We start from the raw sequence: 27429 nt of genomic DNA on the forward strand, positions 1-27429 counted from the left end.
AACATCCTTGAACCCATTCCAGACATTTTGTGCTGTGGCTATTGTAGTGAGTATAGTGGTTACACACCTGATCCATCTGAAGTGCTGGGCAGGCGGGTTGGTCTTGGCTCGACACTTCAGTTGCACATTCTCCCTGCCCACATACCAGTCTCCGTCATAGCCCAGCACCAGGATGTCTGGAGCAACTGTGCGCGCACACACACATAACACAAAGACATCATTCAGAGTAGTGTAAAAAATGTAAGGTAATGCTGTGCCTAGTTAAAGATCCTAATTAAGTGACAGGGTGCAGTTTTCTGGACTCAATGCATTTGTATTAAAACAGTAAGTTGACCGTTCTGTACAGAACACATAAAGAACAGATGGTAAAGAGAATGATAGACGTATATAATGATAGAGTGATTGACAGAGATTAAGAATGAAGGGTGAAAAGATAGATAGATATGATTGTTGAATGTAGAGAAGAACAGATTTAAGGCTGCACAATATTTCGTTTTAGCATCGATATCACAATGTGCGAATCTGCAATAGCCAAATCGCAGTATGCCAAGCAATTTCAAAATAATTTAAATCATTTAGACAAGAAATTATAAAGTTTGCTACCTTAACTAAGATTAATTAGATAGTAAGACTATAGTTCTCCATTTCACATTTGATTATTGCATTTCTGTACGTAATACTATTAAGACTCCTCCGAAAACTATAAAGCAGTGTTTATTTCAATTTTATCTTTGTTCTACTGTTTTCAGCTATGGTTTAATTTATTTTGTGTATATACGATCAATGTAAAATGATAAATTCCTTACAAATATTATGTAATGCAATCATGTTCTAACCATTTGATGCGAATCAGTGATTTAATATTGCAAATTATGTCTTTAATGAGACATTATTTTTAAGTAGACAGCAGTCCCTCTTCATTTATTTTTTGTTTATTTGATTGTGTTGAATTATTCATATGTATGTTTGGGGTGGGTTTGAATTGCTTTGTTGTTTTGTAAAATACATCATCAAAAATAAAAATGACACTTCATATGCAAAGAGGGCAAATTGAATAATATTGGAAGGCAATCTAAACTGGATTAGTCCTGTCTGATTTATTTTTGTCTTTAGTTCTATAAAGGGTTACTGCACTACTAGTATATCCTATGTAGCACTGACTTTTTGTATTTTTATTTCTTCTAAATTTATAAGTTGGCACCCCTACCCAGTCAGACCACTACAAAAACAATTCCTTACAAAAATCAATCGCAATATATAAAAATGGCAGAAAAACTAAATATTGCAATGTCAATTTTTCCAATATCATTGAAAACTGTAATATACAAGATGTCACTTGTATTGTTTTGAATGGGGAAAAGTGTAACGCCAATATGGCGAATGAAGCCACGCCTTCTAGTACATGAGCCAATCATGGATTGCTATAGACTGACAATACTCCAGGCGAGGGGCTCGGACCAAACGTGAGTTTCTGCAGAATTCGTGTGATTCGAACGTTTAGTAATGAAACTAAAGGGACAATTGTTTTGTTCTATTGGTGATTAACATATAAAATGTATTCTTATGCTTGGCAAGAAATTTTGGAGAATTTGAGATTTCCTGTTCAAACAGAATGCCCAAGCCTGAGAGGCATTTCAAAGATGGCCGCAGAGTGAAACGACTTGCCTCAAAAGGACTTTGATATCGTGCAGCCCTAGATAAAATGCACGAATAATAGAACGACAGATAAAGAGATGGTTGATGGAAGAACACTAGACAAAAATATAGAAAGTTAGAATCACAGACAGAGAAAGAGACAGCTATATAGAATAGAGAGAACAATGGATGAATGACACAGAATGGATAGAAGCGATGGATGGATGCAAGACAGAACAGATAAATGAATAGATGAAAGAATAGAAGGATAGATGAATGAATGACAGAACAGAAATGAATGAATGACAGAATGGATGGATCACTGAATGGATAGAACAAATGCATGGATGCTAGAATGACAGATACAAAGATAATTAAGCTTAAAATAAAATCAAAATGAGAAAGTTGTAACATCATTACTTGTTACTGTGACTTTATATCTTTTTTTAGAGAGAGATTTTAAGTTATGCTCTTAGATTAAATGTACATTTGCTAGATACAAACCCTATAGGAAAGAGTTAAAAACTATCAAGAAAGTATTGGCTGCAAGTTTGAGGGACAATATTACCACATTTGTTTTTAATGAGAGGACGATCTTTCAACGTGTACACCATTTATCCACGATGAATGGTACAACAACAAAGCAGTAACCTATAACACAGCCCCATTATGAATACTAATTGATCATAAAGAGACATAATTCATCATTAGGACTTGGTGTATATGCCTGACCAGCGTTGTAGAAGACCACTTACAAAGACAATGGACTTTGTATTGATCTGTGTCTTTAGAAAAGCTCTTTAAAGTTCTTTAAGCGAGTGTGCTGAATTAAGATGTCATGTAGACCAAATAAGATGAAAAAGATGGATGAAAAAAAGAAAGAAAGAACAGAGCTTTCGTGACTGGAGTCCTCATTGAGTGCAGAAGCGTCGTCCCATGACTGATGTGACCTCTCCCTTCCTATACTCCCTACAACGGCTGCTTCCTGCACTACATCTATATTTCATACATGTGCGCTTACGCACTCACCACCACCGCAGATACACAGGTTCGCGCGCCCTTCTCATTGCTCACTGGTGCTTAGCTCAAGTCTGTGTGGAAATCGTTAAATGACGCTGATAAATCATTTGTCTGAGGCATCAATACCCTTATTCAGTACAAGTCTGTGAAACCTTGAGTACTGCGACCTAGCGAAATGGCTTTTAGCTTCATCACACATACGGCGGTATCAAGACATCATGTCATATGTGCAGTTACCACACTGTGGTGATATGGAAAACAGATGTGAGCTTTGGACATAAATCTGTTTGCTATGACGTGGTATATAAAAAAAAATACTGAAAACATCAGTTACCCTCAAATCTTCATGGAGAAGCTGCTTTGGGATTGTTGTGTTAGGTTCAGCAAACAAAAACAGGCTTGCGTGCGCACAGGAATGATCACCAAATGAGGGTAGAAGTTGGCTTTGGGGAGTAAATAGGTTTAGTGGCCAATTGGCTAGTGAACGGTTGCATGGTTTAAATGTCAAGAATTGAAAACTGATCCTGACAGCATTTTAATTTGATGCAAGTTGAAGCAAATTGAAAATGAAAACAGACACGCTTAAGGGAAAGACAAGGAGTTTACATTTAATATTTACTATTTGAATATTTAGTTTTTTTTTCTTTTCTCTATGGCCTATCAATGTCTGTGGCTATTTTCATGACAAGATTAATGCATAAAAAAAAAATAAATAAAAAAAAAGACAACTTCCAACCAAATAAAATAAATAATAAAAAGTTTAAGAACCGAGTAAAAAGACTGCCTCATGACTATATCAAAATAGCATATTATATGATTTATGGTACTACAGCATTTCATTCACCAAGTAAATTTTCCTTATTTAAATCGCAGCCAAATTTGTATAGGTAAAGAATTATTATTATTATTATTATTAATGTGTTCAGATTTTAATGAAAAAGTAATCTTACTTTTTCATTTTAATAAAAAGAAAAAACAAACAAAAGGGCCAATAATATGAAGCACACTGGCCAAATAAATGTGAAAAACAATACACAAAATAACTGCTGGGTGGGTACAGGATTATATAAAAGCATTTTTATCATAGTTTTTACACTTTTTTTTTTTTTTGAAGTAAAAATTACTAAAGATTGAGTGCACGTGTACACACAAAAAATGCATACACTTAGAAAGGATATTTAATGCAAGAAAAAATGTCAACATTACAAAAATAAAGTAAAAACAGTATAGAGATTTAGGCCCAAACCCTATTCTATTTTTGTGCCCCTACCCCTTGGCCCTTAATGCATAGTGTGAAGAGGAAGGGCTTTAAAACTTACCCCTAAGAAATAGGACACCACTACAACACCAGCAGATGTCATTTTATGTCATCGCCGTCTGTTAATTCATGAGTTCAAAGACTGCAACTGCTGTAGTTATTCCAGTTGCGTTATTTTTTTTTGGTATTTGGTATTTATATTCAGGAAATCACCGAAGGAATACATCATGTTATTATAACCATATAATGTGGCAAAAAGATTGTTACTGTACTGTGCATTTACATTTATATTCATGATTCGTAAATTTATGTAAACACACAAAACAACATTAACATTATAGCAGACACTGTAAAAAGGTTTTTCCCAGCCACTAGACTTTTCTGACAGGGTATTCGAGTGTCATCGAGTGACAGAAGTGAAAGTATGTTGTGGGATCACTATACTGGAGTTACTAGGTATTAGATGGTGAAATTGCCAATTTTAAATTTTTTTACAGCATGACATTAAAACACAAACGCGGTTATGAATGTATTAAAACATGCTTGTTTGTTGTAAAAAATTTAAAAAAATGACAAATAAAAAAAAAAACTAATTTGTGCATCTCCTGACTTCCGTGTGCAACCATACTGCCATTGTAGCTGGTTTATTCTGGGAAATTTTCGTACCCCTTGGCTTCAAGTGTGGTCCTGAAAAAAAATCTGTTTAAGGGACAATCTAGCCCTTCCCCTTAGCTCTAAGCCTTCAAGCTAAAGATAATTGGGACACCCCTACACCTTTGCGCGAATGCGCAAAACTGTAAGGGGAAGGGGTAAGAGGAAGAATTGGGATTGGGCTTTAAAGTGTCAAATAGTATTTTGGAGGCTCCATTGGGACCCTTAAATAGGAGTCTTATCATCAAATTATGGTTTTAGACATGCAAATTTCTGGTATACAGTGATTTCTCGCTATAAAGCAGTTTACTTTTTGCAGCTTCGTACATTTTTGGTGTAATTTGACATGCTATTTTTTGACATGATTGGCTGTAGAACGTTGTCGATCAATCTCCTCCATGCTGTCTCCTGTACAGTACAGAATGCTTTCAGCTCGCAAAATTTACATAAATCTTTGATCACTAGCAGTGTGACTGAGGTGCTGTACTGTATGTTTGCAAGTTTTCTCTCCACAATGTCGATGAAATGTTCTGCTCCATCAAAGGCACCTGCGGTAGCACCCAAAAAGGCGGAGGGAGATGCTAACTAAATCGCACAAAAGGTTGAACTTCTAGACATGCTAAAAGAAAGGTAGAAGTTACGCGGCTGTAGGGTGTCATTACAGAATAAATAAATGAAGATCAAATGGTTTTGATCCTTGGTTTTATTCTATATAACTGGACTTATTTTTCTACGAAGATTTAAAATTTGATAGTGTTTTAAACAAGAAAAGTGTGAAAATGTTAATGCCCGTCTGAAAAGTGTATAGAGAGAGTAGTGAGGGTTTTTACAGCCTTAAAACATCAAACATATTAATTGTAAAAAAAAAAAAGAAAAAAAAAGAAAAGCTGACTACTTTGCGGATTTTGCCTATTGTGGGTTTTTCTTAGAACGTAACTACCATAAATAATGAGGGTCCACTTTGTTACACTAAATTTTTGTGAGTGTCTTGCATAAATCGCTGTAATAATGTAAATAAATTATCATATTTAGACCATTAGTAAATGCCAAATTTACAGTTAAAAAAAAAAATACAGGTGAACACTTAAACTGATACTCACACTGTACATTGATGATGTAGGGGATCCTGAAGTCACTCTGCAGAGCAGGGTGTTTCACCACACATGTTAGAGTGTGTCCCTGTGCGTGACGGGACGGCTGCCAGATGTAGTGCACCTGTGTTGTAGTGGTGCCGTTGGCGTCCTCCTGCATGTGGGCCTCAGACATCCCATACAGATTGGTCTCCCAGGACACGTCAGCAGGGGGTCGAGCCCTCTCAGCAATGCAGGTGGCCACTGTGGTCTCATTGCCACCGTCAATCAGTGCAGAAGATCCAGCAGAGACATACACCTTTGGCTCAACTGAAACGGACAGGCGGAGACAGAGTCTGTGTTAATTTGAGAACACTGTTTTCTCATGCACTTTTGGAGTTTTAATGGCATTTCCTTCAGTCAAAAAAACATTCAAAAATATACTTTCTTTTGATTCCCTTTAATAAATGTGTGTGAGCAAATTTTAATAATACTGCATATTTTCAAAGGGCAAAAAGACATATTTTACTGTATTGAGACACAAATCTCTACTTCAGCAGCACTTAAACCACACCTCAGTTTAATAAACCTTCATTCTTAAAGTTTTTACAGAGGCATACGTGATATGCCATACATAATACACCTAATCATTTAAAACATTTTATTCTACAAAACTATGAAAATGTATATTTTGTTATGGCTGTTTGTAACATAGTCAAATTAGCACATATTACATTGTTCTGTTTACCCATGCCGAATATCCGTACCAAACAAATCTCGATCTGTTTGGTTTCATATTCCATCCCTTTAAAGCTGTGGCTCATTTGCATATTTAAAAATAATGTTTTCAGAAGATCTGTAATACATAACTGAGGATGAATAGTGATACATTAGTTCATTTACCCAGTTCTCCTCCAGTGTTTTACGCAAGTGTACACCACTTGTGCTTAATGTGAGAAGACACGTTAATTATTAGAAAGTTGCATTAAGATAACAAACAGAGTTAAAGGAAATCTATTCTGAATGGGGAACTAAGCTAAATAAAAGCTAATTCCCTCAGCATTAAGAATCTCTCTGGAAGCACAGCCAATAAATTCATAAACAGATAAGAATGACTGAGAAAATAATTAGATTTTCTCAGAGAAGTAAAAGACTTATCAGAATGAAAAAAATTGTGACTACCGGCCTTGGTTTCTCATCAGAAAGCACTAAGTGCTTTTCCAGAGAAGATGAAATTATTTGTTTTAATGGCTTATCCAGTTTACATGGCAGAAGGGGCGGGGTTTGGGCGTGTGCGAGCCGTTATGAATTCAGCAGTGTTCAGGCCTGGAAAACTGTGGTTTGCCTCTGCAGCAACTGACAGGAAGTTAATATGTGTGGGGCCATTTCCCTTTCTGCTCCTCCACTTAGTTCTATCAATGATGGGAATTAAGAAGAGCCATACTAGCACTGCCATACAGTAGATTGAAAACAACAGCAGGTATGCTGAAAATCCAGCTTTGTACTGTACCTCAGAGTCACCTGATATTTCAAAAAGAATTCTAATATGTCGATTTGGTACTCAAGAAACATCTGGCAGTATCAATGTTGAAAGCAACGCTGATTAACACTTGTGGAAATGATGATACATTTTATTAGTTTTAATTAAAAAAAACTGCTCCTTGCAAAATTTGACATGTTTTGTTACGTTATAAGTCATTTTAACATAATTAATGATTGCTTGCTGAATAAAAGCAATAATTTCCAACAAAACACATACTCTTCCCCCAGTTAAGTCATTTTATGTTGATTTGCTTGTTTTGAAATGTTCAAGAAACTTAAGTTTCCAAAGCATTATTTATAACATGCATTGCATTAGAAGTTATCAATATACATCACTTTATGATGAATATTAATTATCAGAAGTCAAGGAACATGTAGCAAATGTCAGCATTCTGTGACTACCATTGGTTTCTCTATCTCTCTGTCTCTAACATGAGTTTCTTTCTCTCCCCATCTTGTGAAGTATTAACATTGGCAGCTGACCTTCAGAGACAACAGTAGCAGCTGTGGCTGTCGTACCTTCAATGATCCGCTGGTGTGTTGAATGACATGTCTTAAGCGTCTGTGTGTGTGTGTTTGCTTTATGCCTGTGTGTGACAACTCGTGTGTCACTTTAAACTATAAATTCAACAGGACCTAGCAACGACATCCTTGACCCTACAGTGCAGAGGATCCCAAAAGCAGAGGGTATGTTTCTCACACTCACTCTTACACACGCACACACACCATTCCTCCTGATCTAATTATAGCTCTGGCGCGTGTGTGTCCCCCCCTCACTACACCAGCACTTTCAATCCTCCTGCATCCCGTCCCCCTCCATTGCTCCTTTTATTAAAGCCCTCCAGTCCCGGTTCGTCTCTGCTCTCATTCACGTTCCTCCAATTGCACAGCTCATTTTAGCGATGACATCATCTTTTTCAATTCATCCTTTTCTATGCTTTCATGAACCTCGGCTCTACTTGTCTGTCTGCATGTCATTTATTATGGCTGAACAGCTTTTCCACCGGATGCGCGGCACACATCAAAACCAGATTAAATATTTTATGATTATACAGACAGGTATAATTTTATTTATTACATGTATCATAGCAGCAATATCATGTCATACAGAACAGCAGACATTTAATTTGATTGCAATATAGATATTTGTCTGTCAGACTATCTATCTATCTATCCATCCATCCATCCATCCATCCATCCATCCATCTATCTATCTATCTATCTATCTATCTATCTATCTATCTATCTATCTATCCATCTATCTATCTATCATCTTAAATTTCAAAATTGAGTCATTCTGAACAGGAGCGGATTTAACCAATAAGCAAGGTAAGCGGCCGCTTATCCCAGGACATCTGAGGGCCCTCAATAAATATCTAGAAGTGTTAATTATACCTATAAACTACAACATTATTTGACTCACAATACAAAATATGATAAAAAAAACATACATTTTTTTTTCTTTAATAAATATAATTTAATATGCAATAACATAATATTATTATGATAAATTGTTATGTTAGGCAATTATATTATTATAAAATAAAATATCCACCACCCTCAATCATGGAGCAGTCCAGAAGTCAAATATATATAAAACAAGATGCATTTATTATTTTTAGATGTAAATTCATTTTACGAAAACTAGTCATTTAAAATGTAGAGCTTGCAATATTGAAAATATTTAAAAATAATTAAATAAAAAGTAGAAAAAGCGCATTTCAGCACTTGGGCTGCATGGCTGGAGTTGCTTAAGGCCCCAAAAATCACTAAATCTGCCCATGATTCTGAAATAACGGATAAGAGCATAATTTGATATGGATGGGATTTTACTTTCACTTTACTGCCGTAATTTGTTCTTGTACCAGCTGATCCTGATCATCATTGGGGCGAATCTAGAGGTGGGGCCACAGGGGCACTGGCTCCCATTTAAATGCGTTTGGCCCCTGTTGTGGCCCTCTCCTTGCTGATTTATATCAAATCTTGGATACAAAGATAAGCTTTAATACATGTCGAATGCCGGGGTTACTTAAGCTGTTTTTCTTGTATGAGGAGTGCTTCATGCCTGCAGATCGACTGGCTTGTTCCGAAACAGGGACTAAAAATGTTAAAATGTTGCTAACCGTATGGTTCACTTACATAACAGGCCAAAACTGATGGTCATATGAAACTAAACATGTTATTCTTTGATCTTAGTTAAAAGGTTCAATTTTTGCGATTCCGCTCATAGGCCACATATGCGCTGTTAAATGACCATTTAGAGAAGTAATGCTAACGGTAAAGGTGTGCTCCATGGCAAAATCAATAGTAAAGACAAAGTAAAGTCTTCTGTGCTGTCATTTACGGTGCAACAGACACCTTCTGTTTAGAATTACTGTGCTTTATCACTATAAGAAGGTTACAGAACAATTGAGGGCAAATCTGTCAAAATGACAAAGCTTATTTAGCAAACGTGACCTGATATCTGATATCTTTGACAAACATTCAGTCGAAAAAAAAATAGACTTTTTTTAAATAGCTGCATCATGCATGACATTTACCACAAATGATCAGGTCATACTTGAACGTTCTTTACAGTCAGAGATGAAGCCCGAATACAGAGTTAAAGTTATTTTAGTTTAGTGCACACTGTCCAGTTGATGCAAATTGCAAAAACTTTATTAAAGAACAAAGTGAACTGATGATTTTATTAAAGGGACAGTTCACCCAAAGTTAAACAAACAAAAAAAAAAACTTAAATTTACTCATGTTCTTTTGTGTACAACAGAAGAAAGAAACTGATTTTGAAGAATGCTGAAAACCTGTGACCATTGACTTAGGAAAATAAAATCTGAAGTCAGTGGTTACTTTTAAAGAAACTGTGCATACAGAACTAACAAAACCTGACAGATTTCAATAGGGACACCACTGTTTGTACTTCTCTTTTTTTTTTTGTATTGTGCATAGGCAGTAAAAGCAATGTACCAAAATGCATCAGCTATAATGGTTTACTTTTGTAAACCTTGCTTGGGTGCTTAGAATAAAGCTAAACTCAGGAAACAGCTTCTTTTAGTTAAATATTTTCTTCATCTAATAAATGCTAGGGGGAAAAAAATTAGTTTGTCGTGAGAATCAGTTTCTTAAAAAAAATAATGATAATGATAAAACCCACAATCTTGATCAAAGACACATGCAACTTCTACTGTAAGCTTAATAGTATCTTGCAGAGTAAGATATAGATGAATATGTTGTTTCTGACTGATAATATGGGCAGTGTTAACTAACCCCATGTTACAACACTCTGTAGTCTCCCATATTTGTTGATGCAATTATTTTCTCACAGAAATGTTGCATGTAAAATTATGATTTTCTAATATTTCTGCTACTTGCAAATGTAAAATTAACCCCTGAAAATATGTAATAGGCTAATATATAGTAATATATACTGTACTTTAATAGGACATAAACAGTTATATGTTCCAGAAATATAATGCACCAATTGAATAACTTGCCCCCCTCTGTAAACTGTGCCTTTAAAAATTGCTATATCCACCACGGATCATCATCATCATTATTCAACAATAAATGTTCACCATTTTACATATAGCTCACAAAAGAAACAGCGAGTCTCCTCACGCCTCCATAGCACAGTACATATTTGATACACCTAACAAAGCTCTGTGCTTGTAAACTTCCTTTTGTTGTCTTTTGTGCACTCAGATTACTAAAGCTCTTCAATTGAGTTCAGTTGTATCTGTGTTTAGCAGAGCAGATCTGCGGCTCTGGGGGTTTGGTGGAAAAAGAGACTTTAAACATCACCATGTTCTCTGAAAGAGCTGGAGAGTCTCCCAAAACACTGCTTTTCATTCCTGCCCTGAAGTTGCTCTTAATGTTTTTCCACCCTTTCGCACACACACTGCATACTTGCCCACTTACACAAATAAGCAGCACTTTATTCGGCAGCTGTGATGAGCATCCATTCGCACGCCTTTCTTTGTTCGTCAGCCGCACACATGAGAAAGTTTGGTCACGGCACTTTAGCATTCATACACATGCACCACGCTATGAGTGCATAATCCAATTAAATCAGAAAGCAAAAACATACACCGTTTTTGGAATCTGATTACTTAATCTAAATGACATGTAATCAGCTACTAACCAGCACTGAGTACATGTAATTAGATAATACTGTTTTAAGATGCTCATAATGAATAAATAACATTTCAGGTTCAAATGATTCACACAACATGAACATTTGTATTTCCCTTTAAGTATTTTCTAATATGTGTAGTGTTAAAGGGAAAGTTCACCCAACACTTAATTGTCATCTTTTACTCCGCCTTCACTTGTTTAAAAAAATAATAAAATAAAATAATAAAAATAAAAATTCTTCTCTTGAATCCAAAAGATGACATTTTGAAAATGTCTGGTAGCTGGCACCCAGTGTATTTCCCTACTAAAAAGTTGTTAAGTCCCAGAACCAGCATTTTTCAAATTATACAGTGCATCTGGAAAGTATTCATAGCGCTTCAATTTTTCCACATTTTTGTTACAGCTTTTTTCCAAAATAGATTAAATTTATTTATTTCCTCAAAATTCTAAACAAAATACCCCAAAATGACAAAGTGAAAAATGAAATTGTTGCACATTTATAAATAAAAAAAAACATTAAAAAAAAAAAAAAAGTCACATGTACACACAAGTATTCACAGCCTTTGCCCTGAAGCTCTCAATCGAGCTCAGGTACATTCTGTTTCCACGGATCATTCCTGAGATGTTTCAAGAAACCTAATTGGAGTTCACCTGTGGTCAATTCATTTGATTGGACATGATTTGAAAAGCCATACACCTGTCTATACAAGGACTCAGGGTTGACAGTGCATGTCAGAACCTGCTTCAAAGTGCTTTTGACCTCAGACTAGGGTGACGATTCATCTTTCAGCAGGACAATGACCCAAAGCACACCGCCAAAATATCAATGGAGTGCCTTCACAACAACTCGGTGAATGTCATTTAGTGGCCCAGCCAAAGCTCAGACCTAAATCCTACTAAACATCTCTGTAGAGAACTGAAAATGGCTGTACACCATCGCGTCCCATTCAACCTGAAAGAGCACAGGTGTCAAACTCAGTTCCAAAAGGGCTGAAGCTCTGCACAGTTTAGTTCCAACCCTAATTAAACACACCTGATCAAACTAATTGAGTCCTTCAGGCTTGTTTGAAATCTACAGGTAAGTGTGTTGGAGCAGGGTTGGAACTAAACTGTGCAGGGCTTCGGCCCTCCAGGAATTGGGTTTGACACCCCTGTGATAGAGCTAGAGAGGTACTGCAAAGAGGAATGGGCAAAATTTCCCAAAGACAGGTGTACCACGTTTGTGGCATCATATTCAAAAATACTTGAGGCTGTAATTGCTGCTAAAGGTGCATCAAAGTCTTGACCAAAGGCTGTGAAAACTTTGTCATTCTGGGGTATTGTGTGTAGAGTTGATGAAATAAATTAATCCATTTTGGAATAAGGCTGTAACAAAAAAAAAAAAAAAGTGGAAAACGGTGAAGTGCTATGAATACTGTCCGGATGCACTGTATCTCACATGTTGTGTTCAACAGAAGAAAGAAACACATCGATTTAAAACCATACGAGGAGAACAAAATGATACTTCCATTTTTGGGAGAAAAATCCCTTTAATCAACTGTAATTTAAAATATCATAATAAAAACTGCCATTCGGTATGAAGCCCGGTTAATCTCAAAAATAGCACATTTACAAAATATAATTCATACATCCACAGCACCCTTTACATTTACAAAACACAATTCGTAAATTCAAAACATCATAAAAAAACTAAAAATAAATTTGTTAGTTCAAAACACGATTCAAAAACACAAACTCCATTCGTCACATATTTCTTTTTTATACTTAATATATTATATACTTTTTTATAAAGATGCTTTAATTATAAATATAAGAAAAAAAATCACGCATTTAATTTAGTTATGGTAGCACACTAGGATACTTTACTGTGTGCAAGTACAAGTTAGTCTCAGCCACTACTGGAGACTTTGCTTGGCCCAGGAAAAGCACTGATTTATGACCTGATAAACTGAATGGTGCTTACAATAGTGTGACTGGAGTTGGGATGTTCATTAACAGTATCAGGTATTTCACATGACTTCACTTGAATTTTTTCATGGCCTTTATCAATCCAGCATCCACACACACACACACACAGTCTCTTGTTACCTAGTACGCTGACAGTGGTGGAGGCCTGTGTGTTACCCAGCGGAAAGGTGGCAACCTTGCAGGTGTACACGCCGATGTCAGCAAAACCCACATCTTCCAGCATGATGGTGGCGTCGAGTGCAGAGGGCGAGCGGAAGGACAGGCGTCGCTCATAATCGGGAGGGATGGAGATACCAAACATGGGGTTGTACACGGCCAGGGTCACCCATCCATTGGGCAGCTTCCTCTCCCAGGAGCTCTGTGTCAGGCTGAGGTTTGTGTCCACTTGTACCCTGCAGCTGAGGGTGACATTCTTACCCAAAACAGCATTCACTTTAGGGGGGACGATCACCTGACTGCCATATACCAACCCTAGGGCACAGAAAGGGAGACAAGGTTAGTCGCGTCAACATTTGAGCAGCAGCGGAAAACAAAGCACTTGAACAACATCTCTACTGACAAATCGGTTTTTATCCTGTTGGAGCACCGATCAATCAGACGCCAAGGTCTGTTAGCAGAGCTCTGAGTTTCCAATGAAAAAAGTCAATTCCCTGTGGTTAGACGTCTGAGGACACGGACACCACACTGGTTAGTTAGTGTAATTTGTTGTGTTGTAAAAGGAGCTAATGAAATCAGCTTTATTGTGCTGGTGGGAGGATATGTGTCCTAATGTTTGACGCTTCAAAACAGATTTCTAAAATAAGTGTAAAAATGGGTCAGAAACAATTAAGCGAGTGCACACTAAAAAGGAAAACAACAACTAAAGTCTAACTGAAAAATCAAACGTTTTTTTAAACACCCATTAGTATGTAGTATAATACATGCACTGTGTTTGGTTTGTTTGTAACTGTATAAACGGTCCAATAATATTCTTCTAAACTAACTGGTCAATGTTTTGTCTGAAATTATATTTACTTTGTACATTTAAATACAAAACACATCATTTATACAAATACACATTGTACAAAACCTCAAAATATATTTGGAAGCATTTGTAACACACATCAAGCCTCCCGTTTTTCCTGGGATAGTCCTGTATTTTACAGTTTTATACCACTACTATCCCTATAGTATAAAATACTTTAGAATACTTTAAAGGTATTTTCTAGCATCAATCTTTCTATGAAGGGTGGCAAAAAACATTACTGAGCCGATTCTCCCTATACACAACCAATACAGACAAACCACCAGGGGATGCCCCCTTTCTTTTAAATGAAAGTTTGTTCCGTGCTTAAGTTTTATTTAGGCATGAAAACTCTTTGAAATATATAGAAAAACGGTGCAATTCCCCTTTTATTACAGGTGCCATGGCCTCTTCTATGCAATATTCATAACAGTCATATAGCGGTGCTTGACTGTCAGCTGACGCGCTCCATAGTCATAAATAGACGCCGTTTCCCAAACGGATTCTGTACAAGTTTGAAGCAGAGCGAAAGTCTGGGTTTTGGTTGCGTGTTTGAACAGATACACAATTAACGACAACAACAACAACAACAACAACAACATCTAAAGATGTCTATCTTAGTGGGTTTTCAAAACACAACTAATTTTGTCCTAAATGAGCATAAAAAGTTAAGAAAGCAATCCAATGCTTTCATTATAACATTAGATGTGTGCATTTTTAAAGTGATATCACTGTTAATGTAATCAAATAAAAAAACTAAAAATTTAACAGACTTAATTAATTAATTTTTTGTCGGCTTAGTCCCTTTTTTAATCCGGGGTCGCCACAGCGGGATGAACCGCCAACTTATCCAGCACGTTTTTACGCAGCTGGTGCCATTCCAGCTGCAACCTATCTCTGGGAAAATGACAGACTCATTGCGTTTTAATCAGAATGTGTAAGTTATACAGTAAAGAAAAGATTAACGAGATTTGATAACTTGATTCCATTTCTTTATAACAGCTATTAATTAAGCTAATAAATTAAGCTGTTTGCTAATTTATTTGCTTCTAATGTATACTTTTTTTTGTAAATAATAATAAAACATATTACTGACTGTTTAACTGTTTAATTAGAAATAAAACAGCTTCAGATATTTAGTCATTTAGGGATTTTGTTTTTTTGGGGGGTGGGGTGTTATGTCATATCCCTTATTTTCACACCCCAATGTTGACAGGTATGATTTGTGCAAGAACATAACAAAGACATTCGGATTTAGGAGACATTCACAAAGAATCCGTCTTTGTACATAAAAAAAAAAAAAAAAACCTGCAGCGCTTAGGATTGGTTTAAAACAGTTGACGTGAACTTGCTGCAGTAAACAAAGCCCGCAATGCTTGCTCCGCCTTCAACCTCTTCTTATTGGCTCACTGCTCTAAAACAGAACACCATGGGATTAGTTAACACTAGCTGTCAATCCCTCAGTTCAGATGAAAGAGAGCTACAGCCACGAAAATGTTAAGGTCTGCAAATGAGAGAATGAAAATGAGAGATTTTGTTTTAGAACCTGCCTAAAGTTACAAATAACGGCACATCTTTAAGGTGATCACCATTTTGACTTTTCGAAGAGTGGATAAAAGACTTCCAGTGGCTTTAAGTACGCTATGAAATTGACTAAAGCCATTCACCGTAAAGCTGGTGAAACATTTTCAACTAACAGTGTTTGCCACTGAAAATACACATTTCAAGCATGAGATGTTAACGTTATTTAATTCTTCATTTAATCGTCACAATGTTGTCAGTCGTGCAACTGGCAGTGTGTTCACCATCGCAAAAAAGCATGCATTCACTGAGATTAAACTAATATTGCAGCTCATAAAAAAGCGTTCCTGCTATTGAGATGACGTATGCAAATAATTTTATAGCCTATGTCAACATCATCTGTTCAATATCAGACACCACCTGTGAGAACATAGCAGTTATTATTGTCAACTCGGTTCATCTCAAATCAAGCAGTGCATGCAGGGCCGATGAGCACATGCAGATTTTTTTGTTAGTTTTGATTAGTGTTGATTTTAAATGCAATAAATCTGTTGATAAAAACTTGTAGTAATGGTGCGCATGTATGTATGCATGCATGTATGCTTTCAGTGTATGCTATTTTATCCCTACTGTATAAATGTTAAATTTACTGCAAAATTATCTACAAATTTGTAAAGCGTCTTTTCTCTCTCATTCATTTTTAATTTAGAGAAAAAATTCACACAAACCAAAAATTATTTTTAAAATAGACTTGGAACAATACAAGGCAGACTAGAGAAAAATGAAGTTAAATTCAGTCTCTGAACAATAGCAGAGCAGCATTGAATGTGCCGGTCTGCGCAGACATTAAACCCAAAGGGCTTTAAAATAGGAACAACATGGGCATTTACCACAAAAACGGACTGTTCTCTTCCCTGCCTCCTTCTCCTCCTTTCCGCTTGCCTACCTTCCATCGCTCAAGCCAGTCATCATTTTTTCCTCTTTCCATTTGCCGAACAAAAGCTTAATTATGTTTGAAAGAGGGTGTGTGTGTGTGTGAAATGTGCGTGCGCGGACGAGACAAAAGGAGAGACGAGTGCTAAAAGACACCAAAAGAAACAACAAAGGCCACTCGAGGACAACCTGTGTGTCTTATTACACCCAGACAGCTGTGCCCGCACCATCTGAATCCACATATCCACACACGCAAACACGCAGCAATGGAGAATCAGTGTGTGCTGTGGGGAGATGCTGGAATTAAGATCATCTGGTGGGATCTTCTCTGGATTCCCACATCAACAGCACATTGATCATCTGCAGGACTGTGCAGTTGCTACAGTACCAAACATTTACCACAGCTCAATGTCGTTTTGCAAATGTTGGTAGAATGTGATGTCATTCTGCCAAGTTGAGAAAGTCAACATGAGAGATTTACTGACTTTCTAAGGGATAGTTCACACACAAATCAGTCTGTTTATCATACAGGTTTGAATCAACGTGAGAGGAGTGAATGATTGGTTTCTTTAGTGAAACTCAAAAGTAAATATTTTAAAATAACCTTTTGTTCAATTGGGTCAAAAAAATTTATTGAATGGACAAAAAGAGGTGTATTCATCAAAATATCTTGTGTAATACAGATTAAAGTAATACAAATGAAAAAAGTTATTTGTTTTTACTTTGAAGGTCAAATACCACTTTAGTATAATTTATAAAATGACTTTTTTTTTCATTAATTAAATTACTACTATTTCCAAAAATACCACCAGAGGGAAGGGATTTTTATTTTATTTTTTACTTTTTGCAATATAAATCAAAATCAAATCTAAAAAAACTAAGTGAACTGAATAAAAGAAATCAATTAAAATGAAAAGCATAAAACAGGAAACGTGTTAATGTAAATGAATCTATAACTTAGAAAAACAAAACAAAAAATAAAGAGGGAATTAAACAAACTAAAAACTATAAGAAACCCGAAAAACCAAAATTAAACTCGTAAAGTAAAAACTAATAAATATATATTTTTAAAAAATAATGAAATAAAACAAAAGTAAATAGCTTTCAAAAGAAACAAATGGACAATGTGGTCAATCAACTTGTTTTTTGATACTGATGCATTTACAAACAACCTCATTTTCTTTTTTTTTCAGTCCAATAAATGTCATGACAAAATTATCTAGTATTAATAGCAAGGCTGCACGATTAAAATAGAAAAAAAAGATTGCGATCTCGGTTCGGCCCTACACATGATCAGGGCCAGAGCTAGCTGAACTGGCACTCTAGGCACAAGTGTTCATACTGTTTTATATACATTGCTCAGCAACATGGAAGTCTCCAAATAGTGTTAAGAGTCACATACTGTATTTATAGGGTATAATTCACACCACATGATTTCCGATACATTCATTCTTTCATGGCGGGGCGCCACGCCAAAATTCATCCCGCCACGGCTACATTACAGCTTCTCATTCAAAACATTTTATTTTTTTAATAGCGGGTAATAATCGCACCAAAACATATTAAAGGGTAAGTAAGTTATAACAGCGCAAACTTTTCTGTAACTGTAGTAGTGCTGCGTGTCATTTGTTTAACCCTTTAAGGTTACGTACAGACTGACTAACAGTCTGACAGGTGTGTGATGCGAATAAATCGGCGCACAAGCACAGAGATTTGCATGCTCGTAGGCTATTACATAAATGCGACCCCGACATCTAATACAGAGCACACGGCATTTGTCACTGAAATAAAGCCACAGGCAATTGGTAGATCGGTGTTAAAAAAAAAATAAAAATTTTTAAATTTCCGCCACTGCTGGAAAAAATCCTAGAGGAAACACTGCCCCAAAATGTAATTTGTGTCTTAAATGTAATAACATACTTGCGATCACGCAATCACACATGAGCTCAAGCAATGTTTGTTTAATACCAAGTGGATGCACGTGTGCCCACCAATGATGTCTACTCTTGTGAACAGAACCTGCATAGGCTGTGAGTAACAGGTAAGTTGTAAATAACGTTGAGTTTGTTGCACAGAATGACAGTTTGGTAGCTGCACGGGAAGTAAGATTTGCATGCATGTTTTTTTGGATGGCGGTCATGACATGAGTGTATTCGGCAGTTAAACTGAAAACAGAATCATGCATGTCATTTAAATGATTATATTGCATTTTGAAGTTCGATTGCGACAAGCGTTCGATTTTTTTCTTTCATAGCGAACAAGTTTTGTGCATGAGAATAAAATGTTTAACAATGTCAGTATCTGAGTAATCTCAGTTTACCAGTAAACAAATTATCTAAATGTTGTCAATGACAAGAACATGTCTCAAACATAATTCAACTTAAGAATTATGAATAGTTGTATTCTGATGTCATCACTTTACTGTAAATTAACAAACAGGACATATTTAAAAGTCTATTCAAGTCCACCATTCAAAGTCTAAACAAAACCAACAGTACACATAGGCCAAATATTATTACTATTGTTTTTACCATATAATTGAGAACAATAATAATAGCCTACTCATCAGGGCTTTACATTAACACCCGCCAACCCACCAAATGCAGGTAGATTTCAGTTCTGGCGGGTAAGACAGCCACTCCCCACTAGCCACTTTGGCTGGTTGGAAATAATTTTACATTGCAGTTTTCTTAAAGAAGGGTTCGACAATAAGGATAGCCCAAAATGTGATCTTAGAATCGACAAGCAGTACGACTGACAAAAATAACTGTTCACACGAGCAAAAGCAGGTGTTTACCTTATGAGAGGATAATTACTTGCGCCAACTGGTGATATGATGCGCACGACTGTTAAAAAGCGTGCATGCTCCTGTTTACTCGCGCGAAACAACTGTGGATAGAGGAAGCGCAACTGGTGCGATCGGTTCTCTTTAAAATAGAATAGACAAAAATGCTCGTGCACCCACAGTCCTGCTGCTTTCAAGAGCTCAAGATTAAAAACATATCCTTTTGTAAGCAGCAGTAGTTACTGCTTTTTTTTTTAATTAGTCTTTGAACAGATTAACAGGCCTATCATTAATTGTGTGCACGTGATCATGCTTTTATTATCACACACGGTATGCTTTACCCTCTTTCTTTTGCTCAGGTATTTTTGTTAATAAAGTTTAATTATCATCCTTTACAATAAAATTGCTTTAATATGAGATTAACTCCCCATTTACAGTATGTGTAGTATACTGCTGATCTGGAACCTTTAGCCAGGACAGATAACTGTGTATATTTTAGATACACGACAATAGATCTTTTTAAACGTCAATTTAAAAAAAAAATAAAATAAAAAAAATAAAACTTTTGTTGAATAAAAAGTACATGTGCAGCTATTGATTGTTTGGACACATTTAAAATTTGTGGCAATGAAATAATTATTTCTTTTTTGTGTGGTGAGATAGAATTGGTAAATTCTTAATATTAAGCCCTAAAAAATGTGCTCATGCACACTGAGCAAGCTGATACACAACACACAAAAAGTGAAATAAATGAGAAGGCATGTGGACAACACAACATCTAAATTAAGTCATCTTAGCATGTCAAAGTCAAATTTATATTATATTATATTATAAAATATATTTTCCAAACAATAAAAGTGTGGTTAGCGAAAATGGCGAATGGCTAGTAATATTGGAAATCTACTAGCCACAGTGGCTGGCAATCAAAAAAGGTCAAGCCTTGCTACTCATATTAACTTTGATTTTACATCTACAGAATCGTAAGAAAAAAAACGATCTTGATTTCAAGCCAAAAAAAAAAAAAAAAACATTGCGATTCTCATTTTATCCAGAATTGTGCAGTGCTAATTAGTAGCACTAATAAATGAAACCAAATTCTGTAATCATGTGCACAATCATGCTCATCTCAGGTTCACTTCAAAATAGATGCCTGTCAGTATGGTTGTTGTCAAGAGTAAAAACGTACCATCATAGACTTGCTGGTGCTCTGATGGTTCATAGTCTAAGTTGATGAAGACCCTCAAACCATGATCTTACCCACTCAAACGTTCATGTACAGCGACTGGCCGAGCGCTGACCTGAATCTGAGAATGAAAACCAGCCCTTCATGCAACCACGTTGCTTTGGTCCAGGCAGAGCAACACTTCAAACAAAACTAAATATCTGGATTTAATCTGCAGCCTTCGCCAGTCCCTTAAAGACCATCCATGTTACACAGTGACCAGCTCAGAGAAAGACATGCAATCTGCATTAGAGAGAAAAAAAAAAAAAAAGAAAAAAAGATTAAAACCAGAGGCTACAGATAAAGACGCAACAGGCGGTGTGAAGATCCTGCGAGAATGCTGGAGCGTTTTCAGTCAAATAAACAGAAATACTGTACACACACCCACCGTTCACTCATTCACCCGCTCTGCCTCTCCAATGAAAACGCTAATTGCAACAAGCTGCCGGTCGGAAGATGTAATCGTAAATCAAAACCGGCCGCATTGCTTGGCAACAGACTCCAAACATCCCGCCTGAGCGTTTGTGTTGCCAGAAACGACCCTCCTGCTTTTGTCTCGACAGCATATCCTCACTGTGAATGGAGGACGATGAGAAATATAGAGACTAAATGTGGCAAAGCAGAGTCATAGAAGTTTGGAACAAGTTGCATCTTCACCAGCACCAGTAGGCCAAGAGATGAGGTCAGAGGAATGGATGAGCAAGGGAGGAAATGATCTGATAGATTTGATGTTGTAAATGTTGACTAATGTTATGCTGTCAATGATTAAACAAAGGCATTTTAGGTCACCAAGAGACACAGAGGGGACGGGGAATGCCAAAATACAGACCTCTTCATCATTCTGGCTGATGATTCATTTAGAAAGAAAAGATAAAATTCAATTAAAAACCAGGGTTATTCCGAAACACCAAACAAACAAATGCAGACATGCACTAAAATGTGCTTTACAGTTTTTTTTGTGAGAATTTATCATTTTCTATTATTTATTATTATTACAAGATAAATTAAATGTAAATATTAGCGTTTTATTCATATTATTGATGGGTAATAAATATAAAAATCTAAATGAAATCAAAAATCGTGATTTAGTAAAAGCTGCGATTATCATGGAGATCTTGTCAGGGACACATGGTTGTGTGATCAACAAGAGTTCTCCTTCAAAAATGCCAGAGTAAAAACTCCAAACACATTTCAAAGAAACACAGTCTCTATAGTCTATGCTAAATTAACTGCTTTAATTGATTGAATTAGAGTTATAACCACATGACAGGAATCATCTCAGAACTCATTTGAAACCTTCGACTGAAATTATAGTGAATTTTGTAGTAAAAACATTGTCTTTTCAAGTGCTTTCAAATGTAGATAAGTTCAGAAAAGTTACACAAACCACAGTCTATTTAAAAAAAAAAAAAAAAAACACGGAACGACCATTTACAGTATGGCTTATTGCGTGATATTGCGCAGCTTGTTAGTGAACTACAGCTCTGTGTAGTAAATACGGTTTCATCTGAAAGTAGATTACTCAACAGGCTTTACTTACAATTATTTACTGCAATTAATCATCCAGCTAGGGCTGCACCTTTTCAGCATCGATATCGCAATGTGCGATTCTCCAAGTCACACTACCGCAACTGCAATGTCATGTTGGGCATAATAACATGACCTATAACATGACCTAATCTAACAGGTTTTAATGGTGTGAAAGACTTTCATCTTAATGTGTTTTTAAGGCCTGTGACTAAGATTAAGCTAACAAAGATGAAGCGTGTTTAGTTATACAATGATTGATTATTGTATTTTAAACCTCAATGCTGTTAGACTCACAGAAAACCATGAAGCACAGTTTATTTAATTTATCTTTGTTGTGATGTTTTCATTTGTGCACTGTTAATAGGAATTTTTTGTATAGTTTTATATATTTTATACAGATGAACTCTGAATCCCAATCAAAGTAAAATGATTAATTCTTTCCAAACAGCATTCTTCAAACTACTTGTGAAATTGTTTCTTATCGCAATATATAGGAAAACAAAATATTAATGTCAGTTTTTTTTCCCCCGAAAATCGTGCAGCCCTACATCCAGTCGTAACTTATAGTATTCCCTTCAGTTAATATAGACAATTAATGGCTTAAATAACATTGAATTGTTTTCCCCATTTACAAATTCCCTAAAGAAATGGTCCCTTGTTTTTGCATTGTATTCCAAAGAACAGAGCTAAAAATAATGATTTCTGGTAATGTTCATGATTAAGACAAGTTTCAGCATGCCTAGCCACATTCTCCACAGAGGAGACAATTTACCAATATCATGAGCCAAACTAAATGCTCCCACAATGCTCTAACGACTAATGAATTTTATTAATTAAATAGTTTCAGAGTCTGAGAGTGAAATTCAGCAGAGACAGAACTGTGGAGAAAATAAACTTCTTAATGATGTAATGTACACTCATTATCCACTTTTTCTGCATGTTACTGCGTTTTTGTGTTTAGTTCACTTTCTGCTGTGTCTGCCAGCTTAGAAGAGTCAAATATATAAATAAAAAATTGCTGCTTATTTTTATTTATAAACCATCTTAGTATATTTAAGTGCCTTAAATGACCTTTTCTGAACTTTATGCCAGTTTATAAGTAACCAGCTACTTCACATGTGTCTGCCTCAAAGCAAAATAGGGACTCTGTCCAATTTAGTAAACAAAGCACAGCAGCTAATGATGCTGCCTTTTTCTCCTCTACTTTTAAACGATTAAGTGATGCTGGCATGTAGTTTGCTGTGTGTAACTTTAGAGGCTCACAGGTGTTATTACACAGAATCCCAGATTCAGAAGAGCCAACAGTGAAATGGATACATTCTGTATGAAGGGAATATCCCAGAAAGAGAAAGCAAAAACTTGCTTGTGTGTGCAAATCATTTTGCCAAACTTCTTCACAACCTCAAGCAATACAAAACGGGACTCCAATCTAAATTGCATTTAAAGGATGCACTGTAGCTGTACCTTCAATTTGTTTAATAGATACAAATTACATATTTAAAAAAAAAAAAAAATTATTTGTGTTTGTATCTTTTGGTTGCATTTAGCTAATGTCAGTTTCAGTTCACTTGTGTTTAGAATTAGATCATCATTCTTCACGTGTAAGCAGTGTTCTTCTGTGTGATGTTGTTGGTTTTCACACCCACCAGTACAGAGACTGTGCAGCCAGCTAGGTATTTGTTAAACTCAGCTGTGTCACTTTTCATGTGTATACTGTAAATGTTCATTTGAATGCATTTAACAGTGCTTTCCACAGGTTTCAAATATACTTGGCTGGACTGAAACGCACCTTTTACCCACAGCACATGGTTACCGGTGTCAAAAACAGTGATTTTTAACCATACACAGCAAATTCATCAGAGTTAAATTCTCGGTGTTGAAGCATTTGAGAGTAAAGTGTTGACGTTAAAGAGTTAGATTTTGATAAATAAATATAATAAAAGTTAGAATTGATTTTATTCAGTGCGAAATCAAGGAGTTATCTTTTCAACACTTGGTGGTGTTATTTCCAACATCCGGGAATTCATGCAGCCCCAGTCACTGAAGAATTTTCCAGACGCCATTTTCCATCTGAGGTTTAGAACAGCAACTGGTGAGTCAAACTACCTAAATGTTGGTATTTTACTTACTTTCTTTAAGGAAATACAGTTGTAAACATGTTGTTAAGTTAATAACTTTAGAATGGAGTGACAATTTTAAACTTCTGCGGTTCATTCATGGTCGTTTGTGTATCTAGCTTAACGTTAACTGCATTACTATTGACTTCTTTTCAAGAATGTTTTTATATGTGCTCACGCATACATAGTGCATAAAAACATCAAATGTACATGTTCAACACATTTCTGTCACGCTTAATGCCATTTTGTGCGTTGTTACCCATCTGTAAAATAAAATCGACACTTCTCCTTTAATTCCAAGCAAACTAGCGAGGGAATACCCGGAGCAGCCTTACATTAGCCTACTCTGCCGGGATGCTAACAGCAACACAGGACGGTTTCCATGAGCTCTGAAGAGTTTCTAAAACATATCTGGTGAGTAAATGAGCATATGCTTACTTGTAAAAGGCTTCCTGACTGAAACAAATGATTGTTTGTTATTCGTGTACGTAAATTTGGTTATTTTAAACACCGCGGCCCTTTTAAACTGGTTCATTCGTGTCCGTCCATATACCGTTAGTCCATAACTTAGACTCGTGTGATAACGTAAGTTACGCTTTGAATTATATTAAGTGTTGAGAACCATTAAAGTCGGAATGTTAACATTAATGTCTTTAAATGACCGCGTTTGCACTTTATCAGACATTTAACGTTACAGAAGTCTCCCGGAAGTTGCGGGACTAACGTTAACGTTATCCCGCAAATGCACAGAGACTCCCAGATGCCCAAGTAGATGCCCGCAAATGAATGATAATCTCCCGGAAATCGCGCGTCTCCCGCCCGGTCATTAAACACTTTGCACGCCCCTCTCGACCGCATCCCTCCCAGCTCTTCAGGTACGTCGCGCGCAAGTCACCCCCACCGCTCCTTAGGTACGTCGCGCGCAACTCATCCCATTGCTCTTCAGGTTCTCATCTCTCCCGCTACCTCCCGCAAATCAACTCTGTATCCCCCGAAAATGACTTTTCCCAACTCGGAATGTCTGACGTTAGTAAGTTAGGCTATTTCTGTTGTCAGGAACATCTTAGTCAAGCTTTTTCTCCCGCATGATATTGTGCTTAAAACTATAGGCTAAACTTAGCATGTACTATACACAACATTTCCGTTTTATTAGTGCGTTGTAAACAGCCACCTGTCTGTAAAATTAATCAACTGATTCATATTTGAGCAGCCTAATGATGACACAGGTTTGATTTGTAGATTTATTATCAATAATCAACATCTGAATCAAAAGATATGTGAAAATGTGTGAGGCATACTTTGTGATGTTCATCTCTCTTTTTTTATCTGAAGGTTATGCATATGTGTTAGATACTAATGTGTTGTTGTTTTTTAACAGCCACAGTTCTCTGTACAATAACACAAGACCCTGTGACGGTGGCTGATTAGAGACGGATGGTGTATTTCCAGAGCACACCTTCTTGGTCATATGTAGTGATAATAATGAAGGTATGTTTGATAAAGTTCTGTATTTGTTTCACAAAGCTGAGAGGGTATTAGAGCATTAGAGAATAACAAATGACATGAAGGTGATAAGTTTTGTATTGTGGGTGAACTCTTACTTAAATAATGTTTTGCTCTTTGCTTTGCACTTTTTCTCTTCTGCTTATCCTAATATTTTAGATTATATTTGGACCTGAAACATCTGCTAGACTCCAGGAAATGTGGCGTCAATACTGGACCTGAAAGGGCCTAACAAGTTGTATCTGGTAAAGAAACACGCACGCACACACACACACACACACACGCACACACACCCACACACACACACAAACACACACACAAACACACACACACGCACACGCTTACAGAAAACTGTAAGTTTATGAATATTTTTTACACTGTGGCCAATATTTTGGGGAAGTCAGCATCACTAAATGATATAAAAGATTTTAAGCTCCTCTAAATTTTGCTCCAAGTGTTGTGTTAAATTCAGGACTCTGGACAGACAGCTGCCTGTTTTTCCAGTTCTAGTCATAGTGGTTAACCTAATTGTTTTTGGAGATCCAACAGTGATGTATGTGTTTTTTCTACTTTTCCATATCCTGTCACCTCAACCAGCTGGGAGAGTCAAGTTGTGGATCTTCATGAAGATTTTCAAAAGGTGAGTTTAGATTTTTTGAATGTTTTATTTACTTTAAATGTTATTTTAAATATATCATAGAATTTGATTGCAGTTTGTTTTCAAACATTTTTCTTAGTCATGCTGGAGTCTTGAAGAGTTCTTAGATGAGCATCACCCTATATCCGTGCATCAGGAACCACCAGACGAGCGATCAGCAGCTACTACTGTACATCGTCATGGATAAAAAGGTCATCCTGTGGCTGGGAAGCACATCTTTCACAGGACATGCTTGATGAGATTTCCTAGCTCCAGTTTGTTTTCACACAAGTTTACAGCATTTATACCTTCATTTAAACTGCTGTGTTTGATATGGAGGACCAAGGAAACACCAGAAGTGAAAGATTTGCACGCCAAGTTGTTTAAAATGTAATTTCAGAAGAAAACTATGCGTTCAGAAGAAAACTATGAGTGACGATATATTGAACTTTCAAATTGCTCTGATGAAACATCAAGTTTGGACATCATATTTTGTTGATACTGTCTGTACTAATAAAACATTTAAAGCATATTTGACATTGTTGCATTTTAAAAACTGAATGAATTGTTGAAGTGGTGGATGTTTTCAAATAAAATGTTTTTTATTTTGTAATTTACAGTCTATTTGACCTTTTTACCATATTTACACTCAAGAGAGTTGAATAAAATAACAATATATTACACCAGGCGGTGTTAAATATAGTTAAATTTTTTAACTCTGCCCTGAGTTAAAATTAACCCTTACTTCGGTGTCAATGTGCCAACCCTTTTGAAAGTGTTGATTTAAGTCTGTTTTGAGTGGACCCCATGAGACACTTTCAAAGTGTTGAAATTAACACCCATAGAGTTGTTTTGGCTCCCCATATTTTGCTGTGTACTTTTATTAACTATATATCATTTCTT

General features: G+C 36.2%; 1 protein-coding gene and 1 long non-coding RNA gene across 3 annotated transcripts in view; one reads left to right on the forward strand and one right to left on the reverse strand.

Moving 5' to 3' along the window:
* nectin3b (nectin cell adhesion molecule 3b) overlaps positions 1 to 27429 on the reverse strand; it is a 112321-nt gene that overhangs the window by 52089 nt on the left and 32803 nt on the right. For both annotated transcript variants that reach the window (XM_068215860.2, NM_001014304.1), the window contains 3 exon segments: positions 13396 to 13746; positions 5665 to 5964; positions 68 to 185 (listed from right to left, as the gene is read on the reverse strand). In XM_068215860.2, coding sequence (XP_068071961.2) covers positions 68 to 185; positions 5665 to 5964; positions 13396 to 13746 — 769 coding nt within the window.
* LOC141379861 (uncharacterized) lies at positions 24110 to 27056 on the forward strand. Its single transcript, XR_012396771.1, has 6 exons — positions 24110 to 24361; positions 24688 to 24800; positions 25765 to 25874; positions 26049 to 26134; positions 26487 to 26529; positions 26627 to 27056. It is a non-coding gene; the product is annotated as an uncharacterized lncRNA (long non-coding RNA).

The sequence above is a fragment of the Danio rerio genome, chromosome 21, assembly GCF_049306965.1.
Source record: "Danio rerio strain Tuebingen ecotype United States chromosome 21, GRCz12tu, whole genome shotgun sequence".
In the NCBI taxonomy this organism is placed as follows: domain Eukaryota; kingdom Metazoa; phylum Chordata; class Actinopteri; order Cypriniformes; family Danionidae; genus Danio; species Danio rerio.